General features: G+C 39.7%; 2 protein-coding genes across 5 annotated transcripts in view; one reads left to right on the forward strand and one right to left on the reverse strand.

The window, feature by feature from the left end:
• Positions 1–2,702, forward strand: part of PHF10 (PHD finger protein 10) — a 307,704-nt gene extending 305,002 nt beyond the window's left edge. For all 4 annotated transcript variants that reach the window (XM_069769324.1, XM_069769323.1, XM_069769325.1 and 1 more), the window contains one exon: positions 2,471–2,702. In XM_069769324.1, the coding sequence (XP_069625425.1) occupies positions 2,471–2,556 (86 nt within the window). In that variant the 3' untranslated portion in view covers positions 2,557–2,702. The remainder of the gene's footprint in view (positions 1–2,470) is intronic.
• A 1,908-nt stretch (positions 2,703–4,610) lies between these two features.
• Positions 4,611–14,076, reverse strand: part of C5H6orf120 (chromosome 5 C6orf120 homolog) — a 30,359-nt gene continuing 20,893 nt past the window's right edge. The window contains exon 2 of the mRNA XM_069769326.1: positions 4,611–5,294. Coding sequence (XP_069625427.1) covers positions 4,722–5,294 — 573 coding nt within the window. The 3' untranslated portion in view covers positions 4,611–4,721. The remainder of the gene's footprint in view (positions 5,295–14,076) is intronic.

Here is a 14,076-nt window from a genome sequence, read left to right on the forward strand (position 1 = left end):
TGAACATGAGTTGCTACTTATTTGTCTGATGTTGATGTCCAATGACCTCTGTAACACAACGAGCATTAATACAAAAAAGTACGCCTTTTCCTTCAGAGAAATAGTTTCTCAAATCACTTTCTTGGCTACCATACTTGCATACTAAGTCTTTGTAGAACAGACACCATCTTTAGAGCCTGGAACTTAGAAGCTCTCATTGTTTAGACAAGTCTAAATCATGGATAAGGTCGTTTAGATCTACTTGGGTAAGCAAGGTTCTGATGTACAACTTACTAACTTATTATGCATTTATACATTTGAAATCCAAATTTCCCAAAGTTAGTGATGTAGGATCACTTCTCACATTGCTATATGCTTTATCTTCAGTGTGAGGAGGGTCAGAGTCAGAACTGTCTCAAAATCTGATCATTTATGTACAGTAAGCTCTTCACAATGTAAGGCCTCATTGCCGATGGCAAATTGCTGTAATTAACTGTTTTAGATCTGATTCCTTTAATGTGCATTAAAAAGAAATAGCAATTTTTGAAATGGTCCTTTTGTTCCCTCCAAACAAAATCAAAATGGTATATGATGTGATCTATTTTTCCAGTAAGATGCCTAACTCAAGATAAACTGCGTATGTGCTGCCTAGTACCTTTTGAGTTCACCAACTTTACACCTGAAAAAAAGCTTATAACACTCCTTTTTACGTGTTTTTTTTTTTCTCTTCACCATACACAACAGAAATTGTTTGGAGGATTTAAACATTTTCTTGGCATTGTTGAAAAATGTATAACAACTAATGCGAAACGAGCAAAGCACTTTAGATCAACAGTTGAACAAACACTTGTGCTAACAGACTACTGACTCTCTGCTTAAGGTACCGTCACACTTAGCGACGCTGCAGCGATACCGACAACGATCCGGATCGCTGCAGCGTCGCTGTTTGGTCGCTGGAGAGCTGTAACACAGACAGCTCTCCAGCGACCAACGATGCTGGTATCCAGGGTAAACATCGGGTAACTAAGCGCAGGGCCGCGCTTAGTAACCCGATGTTTACCCTGGTTACCATCCTAAAAGTAAAAAAAAACAAACACTACATACTTACCTACAGCCGTCTGTCCTCCAGCGCTGTGCTCTGCACTCCTCCTGTACTGGCTGTGAGCACAGCGGCCGGAAAGCAGAGCGGTGACGTCACCGCTCTGCTTTCCGGCTGACCGACGCTCACAGCCAGAGCAGGAGGAGTGCAGAGCACAGCGCTGGGGACAGACAGCGGTAGGTAAGTATGTAGTGTTTGTTTTTTTTTACTTTTAGGATGGTAACCAGGGTAAACATCGGGTTACTAAGCGCGGCCCTGCACTTAGTTACCCGATGTTTACCCTGGTTACCAGTGAAGACATCGCTGAATCGGTGTCACACATGCCGATTCAGCGATGTCTGCGGGGAGTCCAGCGACCAAATAAAGTTCTGGACTTTCTTCCCCGACCAGCGACAGCACAGCAGGGGCCTGATCGCTGCTGCCTGTCACACTGGACGATATTGCTAGCCAGGACGCTGCAACGTCACGGATCGCTAGCGATATCGTCTAGTGTGACGGTACCTTTAGAAAAGATGCAATATGTGAACCTGCATAATCGTGTTACTTTCTATTCTAACGTAACAGAACACCTCATTTTTCTGACCATATACTTACTGGTTAGAATAATAAATAAATTAGCTAAACCAGCTAATGACAAACCATAAAAAAAACTACTAGACATTCAATGTTCTTGTGGGAAAAAAAAACATGTTTATCAATGTATCTATTCGTTTATGCAGGAGACTATAGAGGAAACGAAAAATCATACAGGAAACGCAGATGATTTTCTTCAGTTTGTACTTTACATTAGTGTGCAATCAGTTTTTATACATCTACATTAAAATATGCACACTATCGAATACAGTTTCCTGGGCATATAATATAAATATTTCCATAAATATCAATTGACAATTGGATGTTTAATGTGGGATCAGTTTTTTTTTTTATTTAATGCATCTGCATCTATGAACTTTAATAGGAAAGTCTCATCCGAGGCTCGGAAGACAGTGGCGCTTGCTGCGACATGTTCGAGTAGAGAGAAAAATCAATCTGAACAGTCCTATTGAATAACATGAGTCAGTGTGTGGTCCGTTAAACACATTGACTGCTGACATCATTATCCAGGGCAGCCCGCATGCAGCTAGATGGCCAATCAGCGACTATCTGCTGTAGACATTACTGAGACGCTAAGCCCATAGGATGCTAATATTATTCATATAATGCCACATAATTTTGATTCATTGGGGTACGTATGTATCAGTAGGCAGCGCTGAAAGAAAAAACTCAGCTACTCGTATGTAAGTGGGCAGTGGTCAATGTGTTAAAAAAATCTGATAGCACATGTGCAACTATAGTTGCAGACAATCATATGTGGAATTCTACTTGAATAAAAATCCATATTTTTCATTGTAGGTCGATGGATATGTGACTGTTGTCAGAATGTCCCAGCAACACCAAAGAAAGGAGCAAAAAGAGGCAAAAACAGTAAAGAAGGATAAACAAATGAATTCCTACATGCTGGATAATTGCACAAGCCTTTCAAAATGGTGCTAGAGAACAATTCTATTCTTGTGTGGTCTCTGAAAGATCACATATGTACCACTTTTTAACGTTTTTACACCAAATAAACTATTTTGAAAATGTACTCAATTTTCCTGGCATGCTAGGACTTGAAATGAATGCAACCGGGTATAGATTATTTTTTTTTAAATGAAAGAAAAACATACCTCATACCAATAGGTGTAAAATTAGAAGAACTTGGGTGCGTAGATGCCATTTAGCCTTCACACCGCTCTTACGAAATTCCAGGATTGTCACTATTCTTGGCAGATAATGATGCTTTAAAGTTTGATTGAGCTCATTGCACACCAGATCTAAAATCGTGACCATTTGTTTTTTATACCTTTTGACAATCGACACACATACATTAAGATGAAAATAGTTGCAAGTACTGAGTTTTATTTTTTATTTTCTTCCATTAAAAAATAACTTTAGCCAAAACCTCAAAAGCTGCTTAAAGCCCAGAATTCACCAACTGTGCTATAAATGTAATTTGTGGTTTAAGGTTTTAAAATGCCAATTGGGACCACTTTTTAACATAATGGATCATGCTGCTTGGAAATGACTGAAATGATTTTAAAATAACTAAAAATACTGTCACATTTTGAAGAGATTTGTGTTTTGTTTCCAAAGTGCATAGAGCTGTAATACCTACAAGCTGTCAAAGTCGCTGCACAGTGAAGTTTTCTAGGCTTATTCAACCTTGCTGTTTCAGTATTGCCTTTGGCCATGTTCACATGTTCAGTATTTATTTGGTCAGTTATTTACATCAGTATTTGCCAAATCCACTAATGGAACAATAAGAGGAAAAGTATAATAGAAACACATCACCACTTCTACATTTATCACCCACTCCTGGTTTTAATTAACAAATACTGATGTAAAATACTTAACCTGCGAACGTCGCCTTAAACTGTGTTCGGTGCTGGTTGCAAACTCAAATTTGCCAGAAGTCTTTACATGAAAACATTGGGACTCCTCTTGGGGAAGTAATGGTAGCTAATGATTGATTTTTTTTCTAAGCCATGTCCATGCAAAAAGTTGCCCCATTCTGATTTACATAAAGTACATTGTGAATGAAAAAAAAAATCCATACACAGGTAAACCAGAGACTTCTATTCAAGCAGGGAAAAAAATCCAGCAAGTGGTGAAGGTGACAAAAATTAACTTTTATTACTCATAAGTAAAACAAACCAACAAATGGCATCCAGCATTTAGACACTAGCAGAAAAAAACAGTGATCAACGCGTTTTGACTTTGTCTTATTCATGATCATGAATAAGACGAAAAGTCGAAACGCATTGATCACTGTTTTTTTCTGCTAGTGTGTCTAAATGCTGGATGCAATATGTGGATTTTTTTCCCTGCTTGGATTTTGTTGTGGCCGTCTCACCCTCATCTGTGCGAGGCGGCTGTGTGCAAACAGGAGGTCTAAAAAAAACAAAAAAGGGTCTGGTAAGCTGACTTTTTTTCTATTTTACTTAGAAACTTATATTGGTATTAAAGTCTGTATTACCACTCCAGAAAGTTCTAGTAGCTGTAGAATTATATTACCTATGAAGAGATCTATTTTGATCAATATTGGCACTGCCTGTACAAACATTAACATCCACTATGGCAGTTTAGCTAAAAGCATAACACTTGACATTCTGTTTAGATATTGCTATACTAGTGAGATTTAGGGTGGAGGTGTGCTGGCCCATAATTAATATTTCTTATAAACATGATAAATGGATGATTGCTAGCTCCTTTAATGCTCTTTTTGAGAATGTGGGTCCCAAATTTCCCTGTGTGATAGGTGGAGGTTGCAATGGCTGTTATTTTGCTCTGGCAGTAAGGTGAGTGCTTAATAGTCCTGCTTTTCACCATTTATACCACACCCTGTATTGGTAATGTGATATTATGCTCAAATTAACTCTTTAGAACATGGTTTACATTTTTTTACCTGATTCATGTAAAGTACAAAAAAAAAAAAAAAAGCTGCTGATGTGTATTTGATTTTTTGGACTTTGTCCTTTATTTATAGAGGATTCCATTTCTCATGTATAAATTTTTAATATTTTTTATAGAATTAAAATAGCACCTAGAAAAAATAGAATAGCACCTAGAAAAGTATCTCTAGAACAATCTTGAGAATTCCTATTAATATAGTCCGCAGCATAGATTCCTCTTCTTGAGATGCATCCTGGGGGGCTTGTTTTTGTGGTTTGTTACTTGCCTCGAGGTGTTCAGGGTCATAAGAAGCTTCGGCAAATGGATCCTCTCGAATAGTTCTATCATAATAAACTTTCAATTCAAATTCACTTTCAAGATAAAATGGATGCCCATAGATTCCGATTCCCACAGGGCGGCTGAAATGGTCTGGGACAATTAGTACATCCAGGCCACAAGTTGTAGATTGGAGCTCGTATTCATCAAAAGTGGGACTAAGGATTGAAGAAGAAACATAAATATCTGCATCACCTTTCAAGCTCTTCATCTTCAGTATTATCCTTCCTTCATGGTTAAGTCTCAGGTAACTGTAGTTTCCACCAAGTATCTGTCCCTGGACCACATGGAGGAGCATCCACTCATTTGGTATTTCATCATCTGTGAAACATTCAACGTAGGCTAAAGTACTCAATGCAAACAGTGTCAGAAGACTTTTTTCCAAGTGGCCCACCATCGCTCTATTGAACTTGATAGAAACAGATTAAAAGGAAATAAGGGGAAAAAAATTACTGTCTAGATTTATAGCTCCCAAAAATAACATCTATAATAACAAATAAAAACATATATGATTGATGCGTTATTAAACTGCCAGCACTGCGGGGAGAAAATTAACTAAAAGTTTCAGTCACAGGGATGGTGCCGGCGGATGTTCAGTTACTGATTTGAGTATACAGAGCAGCGACTAACTGTGACCCTGGCCGCGATGCAGAGCTAGTGTCAGTCAGGGCCGGGTGGTGCGATTACAGCAGCTGCGATTTATACTTAGCGGTGACTGAACCTGGAAAGCTGCAAGGGGAGAATAAAGTTAATTTTCTCCCAGCAGCGTTCAGCTAAGTGCAGGTGCTATAAAATGCTATTAACCTGCAGATTAACTCCATATTTGCAGGTTAATACAAGTTTCTCTAATGACAAGTTCCCTTTTAAGCTAAAACCAATTGCATTTATAATGCTATAGTGAAAGGATATGACAAATGTTTGATGCATGCAGGACCCAGATTAATTTTTTCCACTCTGAGGTAGGTAGTTGGTGCATAAAGTAAGAAATAAAATGTAGTTAAGGAAATAGCTGAGCAATTGTGGCCACATTCCTTTTTTATCTGCACAGATATGACAGTCACCTCTTTGGATCCATGATGGACCCCACATTTCTTCGATATAATTGGCATGTCATTACAACAATCATCCTAGTTTTCTATTTATTTATTTTTGCTGTCAGAGAAAATACTGAAATCACAGATTATGAATTTTGTCTACAAATAAACCACTAGGACCCATGTATCAAAACTAAAGCAAACAAAATCTGCTTGGCTTTGTAAAACAAATATCCGTAGTAGAGAGACACTAGTCTTTTCTGCAAATACCAAAATTCAAAATGCCATTTCACATGATAGTATATACTGTCGGGAAAATAAGTATTTGATATACTACCCATTTTGCAAGTTTTCCTACCTACAAAGAATGGAGAGGTCTGTAATTTTTATCGTAGGTACACTTTAACTGTGAGAAACAGAATCTAAATGTAAAAAAAAACAAAGTTACATTGTATGACTTTTACATAATTAATTTGTATTTTATTGTATGAAATAAGTATTCGATCACCTACTAACCAGCAAGAATTCTGGCTCTTACAGAGCGGCTAGTTTTTTTTTTTTAAGAAGCCCTCCAAGTCTGCACTCATTACCTGTATTAATTGCACCTATTTGAACTCGTTACATGTATAAAAAGACACATGTCCACACAATCAATCACACTCCAACCACTCCACCATGGCCAAGACCAAAAGAGCTGTTTTTAAAGACACAAGGGATAAAATTGTAGACCTGCAAAAGAATGGGATGGGCTACAGAACAATAGACAAGCCGCTTGCAGAAAAGGCAACAAATGTTGGCACAATTATTAGAAAATGGAAGAAACAAGATGACTGTCAATCTTCCTTGTTCTGGGGTTACATGCAAGATCTCGCCTCATGGGGTAAGGATGATTCTGAGAGGTCAGGAATCAGCCCAGAACTACATGGGAGGACCTGGTTAATGACCTAAACATTAGTTAGTAACACACTACGCCATCATAGTTTAAAATCCTGCTGGTCACACAAGGTCTCCCTGCTCACGCCAGCACATCTCCAGGCCCGTTTGAAGTTCAACAATGACTATCTGGATGATCCAGAGGAGAATGTCATGTGGTCAGATGAGACCAAAATAGATCTTTTTGGTGTCAACTCCACTCGCCATGTTTGGAGGAAGAAGGATGATGATTACAACTAAAAGAACACCATCCCAATCATTAAGGGGAAAACATTTTGCGGGGTACTTTTCTATAAAAGAGACAAGACGACTGCACGATATAGAAGGGAGAATGGAAGGGGGTCATGTATTGTGAGATTTTGACTAACTACCTCCTTCCCTCAGTAAGGGCATTAAAAATGGGCCATAGCTAAGTCTTCCAGCATTGCAATGACTCAAAACACAGCCAGCGAAACTAAGGAGTGGCTCCGTAAGAAGCATTTCAAGGTCCTGAAGTGGCCTAGCCAGTCTCCAGACTTTAACCCAATAGAAAATATTTGGAGGGAGCTGAAACTCAATGTTGCCCAGCGACAGCCCCGAAACATGAAAGATCTGGAGAAGATCTGAATGGAGAAGTGGGCCAAAAACAAAGGTTTCTGTACCAAATATTAAGTTCTGTTTTATACTGTATAAAATACTTATTTCATGAAAAAAAAAGCAAAATTCATTAAAGGGACTCTGTCACCTGAATTTGGAGGGAACAATTTTCAGCCATAGAGGCGGGGTTTTCAGGTGTTTGATTCACCCTTTTCTTACCCGCTGGCTGCAATATTGGATTGAAGTTCATTCTCTGTCCTCCATAGTACATGCCTGCACAAGGCAATCTTGCCTTGCGCAGGCGTGTACTATGGAGGTCAGAGAATGAATGTCAGTACATGAACAGTGATAACACTGTTTTACATCAAAATAAACAGTTGAACTTAACCCATTTCCGACTTTGTAATAATACGACAATGTCGGACACCCTCCCTTTGATGTGGGCTCCGGCATGAGCCCACATCTTTCCCGGCACATGTCAGCTGTTTTGAACTATAAACATAAGGATGAATGACCTTGGAGAGATCAAAACATCCAACACCGCAGAGACACCATCACGTGTTTCTCAACGCAGTGATCCAGAACACTGCTCCCTTCCCTTATGTGGGAAATATGCAAATGCATGTAGAAAAGCCGGAGACACCATCACGTGTTTCTCAACGCAAGCAATAAATAGCCAGGTCTTTCACCGGGAAGGAACAACCACGGGAAGGGCAGCATCCAAAAAGGAAAACCACCTATGCCAAAACATGGTATCCATCTACAGATGGCTGTTTCGGGGTATTTGCCCCTCATCAGTGTGGAGTAGGAAACTGGCTATTAGGCCGGCCTCACACTGGCATGTTTTACGGACATAGGAGGGGTGCTGAAAATACGGATTGCATACGGTACAATGCTTCTCTATGCCCCAGCTCCTATCAGCCCTATTTTACTGATCCGTATTATACGGTCTTCTACTGCCGTAGAAAAACGCAGCATGCTGCGTTTGTCACCGTATTACGCAAAAAATATGCCAATGAAAGTCTATGGGGCCAGAAAAATACGGATTACACACAGACCAACAGTGTGACCTGCGAGAAATATGCAGCGACAAAACCATCTCATATCCCTTTTTTTTTTGCATATTCCACACTACTAATGTTAGTAGTGTGTATGTGCAAAATTTGGGCGCTCTAGCTATTAAATTTAAGGGTTAAATCGCAGAAAAAATTGGTTTGGGCTCCCGCGCAATTTTCTCCGCCAAAATGGTAAAGCCAGTGACTGAGGGCAGATATTAATAGCCTGGAGAGGGTCCATGGTTATTGCCCCCCCCCTCCCCCCCCCGGGCTAAAAACATCTGCCCCCAGCCACCCCAGAAAAGGCACATCTGGAAGATGCGCCTATTCTGGCACTTGGCCACTCTCTTCCCATTCCCGTGTAGAGGTGGGATATGGGGTAATGAAGGGTTAATGTCACCTTGCTATTGTAAGGTGACATTAAGCCAGATTAATAATGGAGAGGCGTCAATTATGACACCTATCCATTATTAATCCAATGGTATGAAATGGTTAAAAAACACACATTATTACAAAGTATTTTAATGAAATAAATACACAGGGTTTTGTAATATTTTATTATACTGGTAATCCACCTGAATACCCTCGTTCTGTAAAAAAAACAACAATATCCCATACCTTCCGATCAGTCTCGTCCCACGATGTAAATCCATCTGAAGGGGTTAACTAATTTTACAAGCAGAAGCCTGCTAATGCAGCTGTGCTCCTGCCTGTAAAACCCGGGGAATGAATGGAATGTAGGTCATTGACCTGTAGTTACCTTCAGTCGCAGTGATGCGCCCTCTGCTGGATGTCCTCATATGAACTCGAGCATGGGAAAATATTCTGAAAAGTTCCCAGGCTCGAGTTCATATGAGGACATCCAGCAGAGGGCGCCTCACCGCGACAAGGTAACTACAGGTCATTGACCTACATTCCATTCATTCCCCAGGTGTTTACAGGCAGGAGCACAGCTGCATTAGCAGGCTTCTGCTTGTAAAATTAGTTAACCCCTTCAGATGGATTTACAGCGTGGGACGAGACTGATCATCGGAAGGTATGGGATATTGTTGCTTTTTTATTTTACCTTTTTTACAGAACGAGGGTCTTCAGGTGGATTACCAGTATAATAAAATATTACAAAACCCTGTGTATTTATTTAATTAAAATACTTTGTAATAATGTGTGTGTGTGTGTTTTTTAACCATTTCATACTATTGGATTAATAATGGATAGGTGTCATAATTGACACCTCTCCATTATTAATCTGGCTTAATGTTACCTTACAATAGCAAGGTGACATTAACCCTTCATTACGCCATATCCCACCACTACGCGGGAATGGGAAGAGAGTGGCCAAGTGCCAGAATAGGCGCATCTTCAAGATGTGCCTTTTCTAGGGTGACTGGGGGCAGATGTTTTTAGCCAGTGGTGGGGGGGGGGGAACCATGGACCCTCTCCAGGCTATTAATATCTGCCCTCAGTCACTGGCTTTACCATTCTGGCGGAGAAAATTGCAAGGGAGCCCACGCCAATTTTTTCCGCGATTTAACCCTTTAAGAGCGCCCAAATTTTGCACATACACACTACTAACATTAGTGTGGAATATGCAAAATAAAAAAAAGGGATATGAGATGGTTTACTGTATGCAAACCATGTCTCATATCATGTCTGTTTTGGGAAGGAGATAGCTTAAAAGCCGGTAATTCAATTGCCGGCTTTTCCTATCTAGCGCTGTATGAAATATTAATATATATACATATATGTGTCTCATTGATTGATATATACAGTTATGGCCAAAAGTATTGACACCCCAGCAATTCTGTCAGATAACTCATTTTCTTCCTGAATATGATTGCAAACACAAATTCTTTGGTATTATCATCATCATTTAATTTGTCTTAAATGAAAAAACACAAAAAATTGTCCAAAAGCCAAATTGGATATAATTCCACACCAAACATAAAAAAGGGGGTGGACAAAAGTATTGGCACTGTTTGAAAAATCATGTGATGCTTCTCTAATTTGTGTAATTAACAGCACCTGTAACTTACCTGTGGCACCTAACACAGGTAACTTTCTGAGGATTTGAGAAACCAAATTGTGAGGAAGCATGAGCAATCTCAAGGCTACAAGTCCATCTCCAAAGACCTGAATGTTCCTGTGTCTACCGTGCGCAGTGTCATCGAGAAGTTTAAAGCCCATGGCACTGTGGCTAACCTCCCTAGATGTGGACGGAAAAGAAAAATTGACAAGAGATTTCAACGCAAGATTGTGCGGATGTTGGATAAAGAACCTCGACTAACATCCAAACAAGTTCAAGCTGCCCTGCAGTCCAAGAGTACAACAGTGTCAACCCGAACTATCCGTCGGCGTCTGAATGAAAAGGGACTGTATGGTAGGAGACCCAGGAAGACCCCACTTCTTACCCCGAGACATAAAAAAGCCAGGCTGGATTTTGCCAAAACTTACCTGAAAAAGCCTAAAACGTTTTTGAAGAATGTTCTCTGGTCAGATGAGACAAAAGTAGAGCTTTTTGGGCAAAGGCATCAACATAGAGTTTACAGAAGAAAAAAAGAGGCATTCAAAGAAAAGAACACGGTCCCTCCAGTCAAACATGGCGGAGGTTCCCTGATGTTTTGGGGTTGCTTTGCTGCCTCTAGCACTGGACTGCTTGACCGTGTGCATGGCATTATGAAGTCTGAAGACTACCAACAAATTTTGCAGCATAATGTAGGGCCCAGTGTGAGAAAGCTGGGTCTCCCTCAGAGGTCATGGGTCTTCCAGCAGGACAATGACCCAAAACACACTTCAAAAAGCACTAGAAAATGGTTTGAGAGAAAGCACTGGAGACTTCTAAGGTGGCCAGCAATGAGTCCAGACCTGAACACCTGTGGAGAGATCTAAAAATGGCAGTTTGGAGAAGGCACCCTTCAAATGTCAGGGACCTGGAGCAGTTTGCCAAAGAAGAATGGTCTAAAATTCCAGCAGAGCATTGTAAGAAACTCATTGATGGTTACCTGAAGCAGTTGGTCGCAGTTATTTTGGCTAAAGGTTGTGCAACCAAGTATTAGGCTGAGGGTGCCAATACTTTTGTCTGACCCATTTTTGGAGTTTTGTGTGAAATGATCAATGTTTTGCTTCATTCTCTTGTGTTTTTTTCATTTACAACAAATTAAATGAAGATAATAATACAAAAGAATTTGTGTTTGCAATCATTTTCAGGAAGAAAATGAGTATTATCTGACAGAATTGCAGGGGTGTCAATACTTTTGGCCATGACTGTGTGTGTATATATATATATATATATATATATATATATATATATATATATATATATATATATATACATATATACATACATCAATTAGTATATATGTTTTTATGATTTTTTTGAGCACATGGATCCATTGTCTGTCCGTATGTCTGTTTTGCAAGCCTGCGAGAAAATCTCGCAGTACGGATGCCATACGGATTACATACGGAGGATGCCATGCGCAAAATACGCTGACACACCCTGCCTACGGAGTACTTACGGATCACCATTTTTTGAATTTTGTGGCGTATTACGGCCGTAAAATACGGATCGTATTTTTATACGCTGAGTGTGAGGCCGGCCTTAGGCGCAGTGCCTAGTAAAAGGACTATAAACATAAGGATGAATGACCTCAGGGAGATCAAAACATCAACACCGCGGAGACACCATCACGTGTTTCTCAATGCAGTGATCCAGAACACTGCTCCCATCCCTTATGGGAAATATGCAAATGCATGTCGAAAAGCCGCGGAGACACCATCACGTGTTTCTCAACGCCAGCAATAACTGACATGTGCCCGAAACAGCTGCGGATGGAATCGCGATCCACCCCGGCTATTAACTTGTTAAATGCCACTGTCAAACTCTAGGAGCGACATATAACACAAGCTTCCTGCCAGTGCGCCGGAAATCCAACCATCGGTGACCCCGTCACGTGATCGAAGGTCACCAATGGGTTGGCATGACAACCAGAGGTCTCCTGCAGACCTCTATGGTTGTCACTGCCTGATTGATGCGAGTGCCGCTCGGTGGTCGGTGCTTATAGCAAGGGAGTAATTCTGCTACATACAGGTGATCTGATTATCGCCTGTATGGAGAAGAGCCGATCAGGTTATGGAAGCTTCTAGTCTTCCATGGAGACTATTGAAACAAGGCAAAAGTAAAAAATAAATAAATGTAAAAATTTAAAAGTTCAAATAACCCTCCTTTCGCCTCATTCAAAATAAAAAAAAAATACATATTTGGTATCGCCGAGTTCAGAATTGCCCAATCAATAAAAAAAAATTAATCTGATCGCTAAACGGCATAGCAAGAAAAAACTCAAAACGCCAGAATTACTTTTTTTTTGTTGCCGCAACATTTCATTAAAATGCAAAAATTGGCGATGAAAAGATCGTATCTGCACCAAAATGGTATAGTTTAAAACGTCAGCTCGGCGAGCAAAAAATAAGCCCTCATCCAACCCAAGATCACAAAAAATGGAGATACTACGGGTATCGGAAAGTTGCGCAAATTATTTTAAACAAATCTTGGATTTTTTTTTTTCACCACTTAGATAAAAAAGAACCTAGACATATTTGGTGTCTATGAACTCATAATGGCAGGTCAGTTTTAGCATTTAGTGAACATAGTAAAAAAGCAACTGTGAGACTGCACATTTTTGCAATTAAACTGCACTTGAATTTTTTTTACTGTTTTCCAGTACATGATATGTTAAAACCCATGGTGTTGTTCAAAAGCACAACTTATACCACAAACAACAAGTATTCAAATGGCCATTTTGACCGAAAAATAAAAAATTTATGGCTCTGGGAAGAAGGGAAGCAAAAATTGAAAACGCAAAAACGAAAATACCTCCAGTTATGAAGGAGTTTAGTAGTTACTTTCTCCTCTACACTGTGTGCAGAATTATTAGGCAAGTTGTATTTTAGAGTATTATTTTTATTATTGATCAACAACTATGGTCTCAATCAACCCAAAAGACTCAAATATCAAAGCTTAAGATTTTTGGAAGTTGGAGTGTTTTTTTTTTTTTTTTTTTTAGATCTTAGGAGGGTATCTGTTCGTGCAGGTAACTTACTGTACAGAATTATTAGGCAACTTAATAAAAACCAAATATATTCCAATCTCGTTTGTTTATTTTCACCAGGTAAACCAATATAACTGCACAAAATTTAGAAATAAACATTTCTGACATGCAAAAACAAACCCCCAAAAAATTAGTGACCAATATAGCCACCTTTCTTTATGAGAACACTCAACGGCCTTCCATCCATAGATTTAGTCGCTTGATCTGTTTACGATCAACACTGCGTACAACAGCCACCACAGCCTTCCAGACACTGTTCCAAGAGGTGTACTGTTTTCCCTCCCTGTAGATCTAACATTTTATGAGGGTCCACAGGTTCTCTATGGGGTTCAGATCAGGTGAACAAGGTGGCCATGTCATTATTTTTTCTTCTTTGAGACCTTTACTGGCCAGCCACACTGTGGAGTAGTTAGAGGCATGTGATGGAGCATTGTCCTGCATGAAAATCATGTTTTTCTTGAACGATACCGACTTCTTCCTGTACCACT

Source organism: Ranitomeya imitator, chromosome 5, assembly GCF_032444005.1.
Source record: "Ranitomeya imitator isolate aRanImi1 chromosome 5, aRanImi1.pri, whole genome shotgun sequence".
NCBI lineage: Eukaryota > Metazoa > Chordata > Amphibia > Anura > Dendrobatidae > Ranitomeya > Ranitomeya imitator.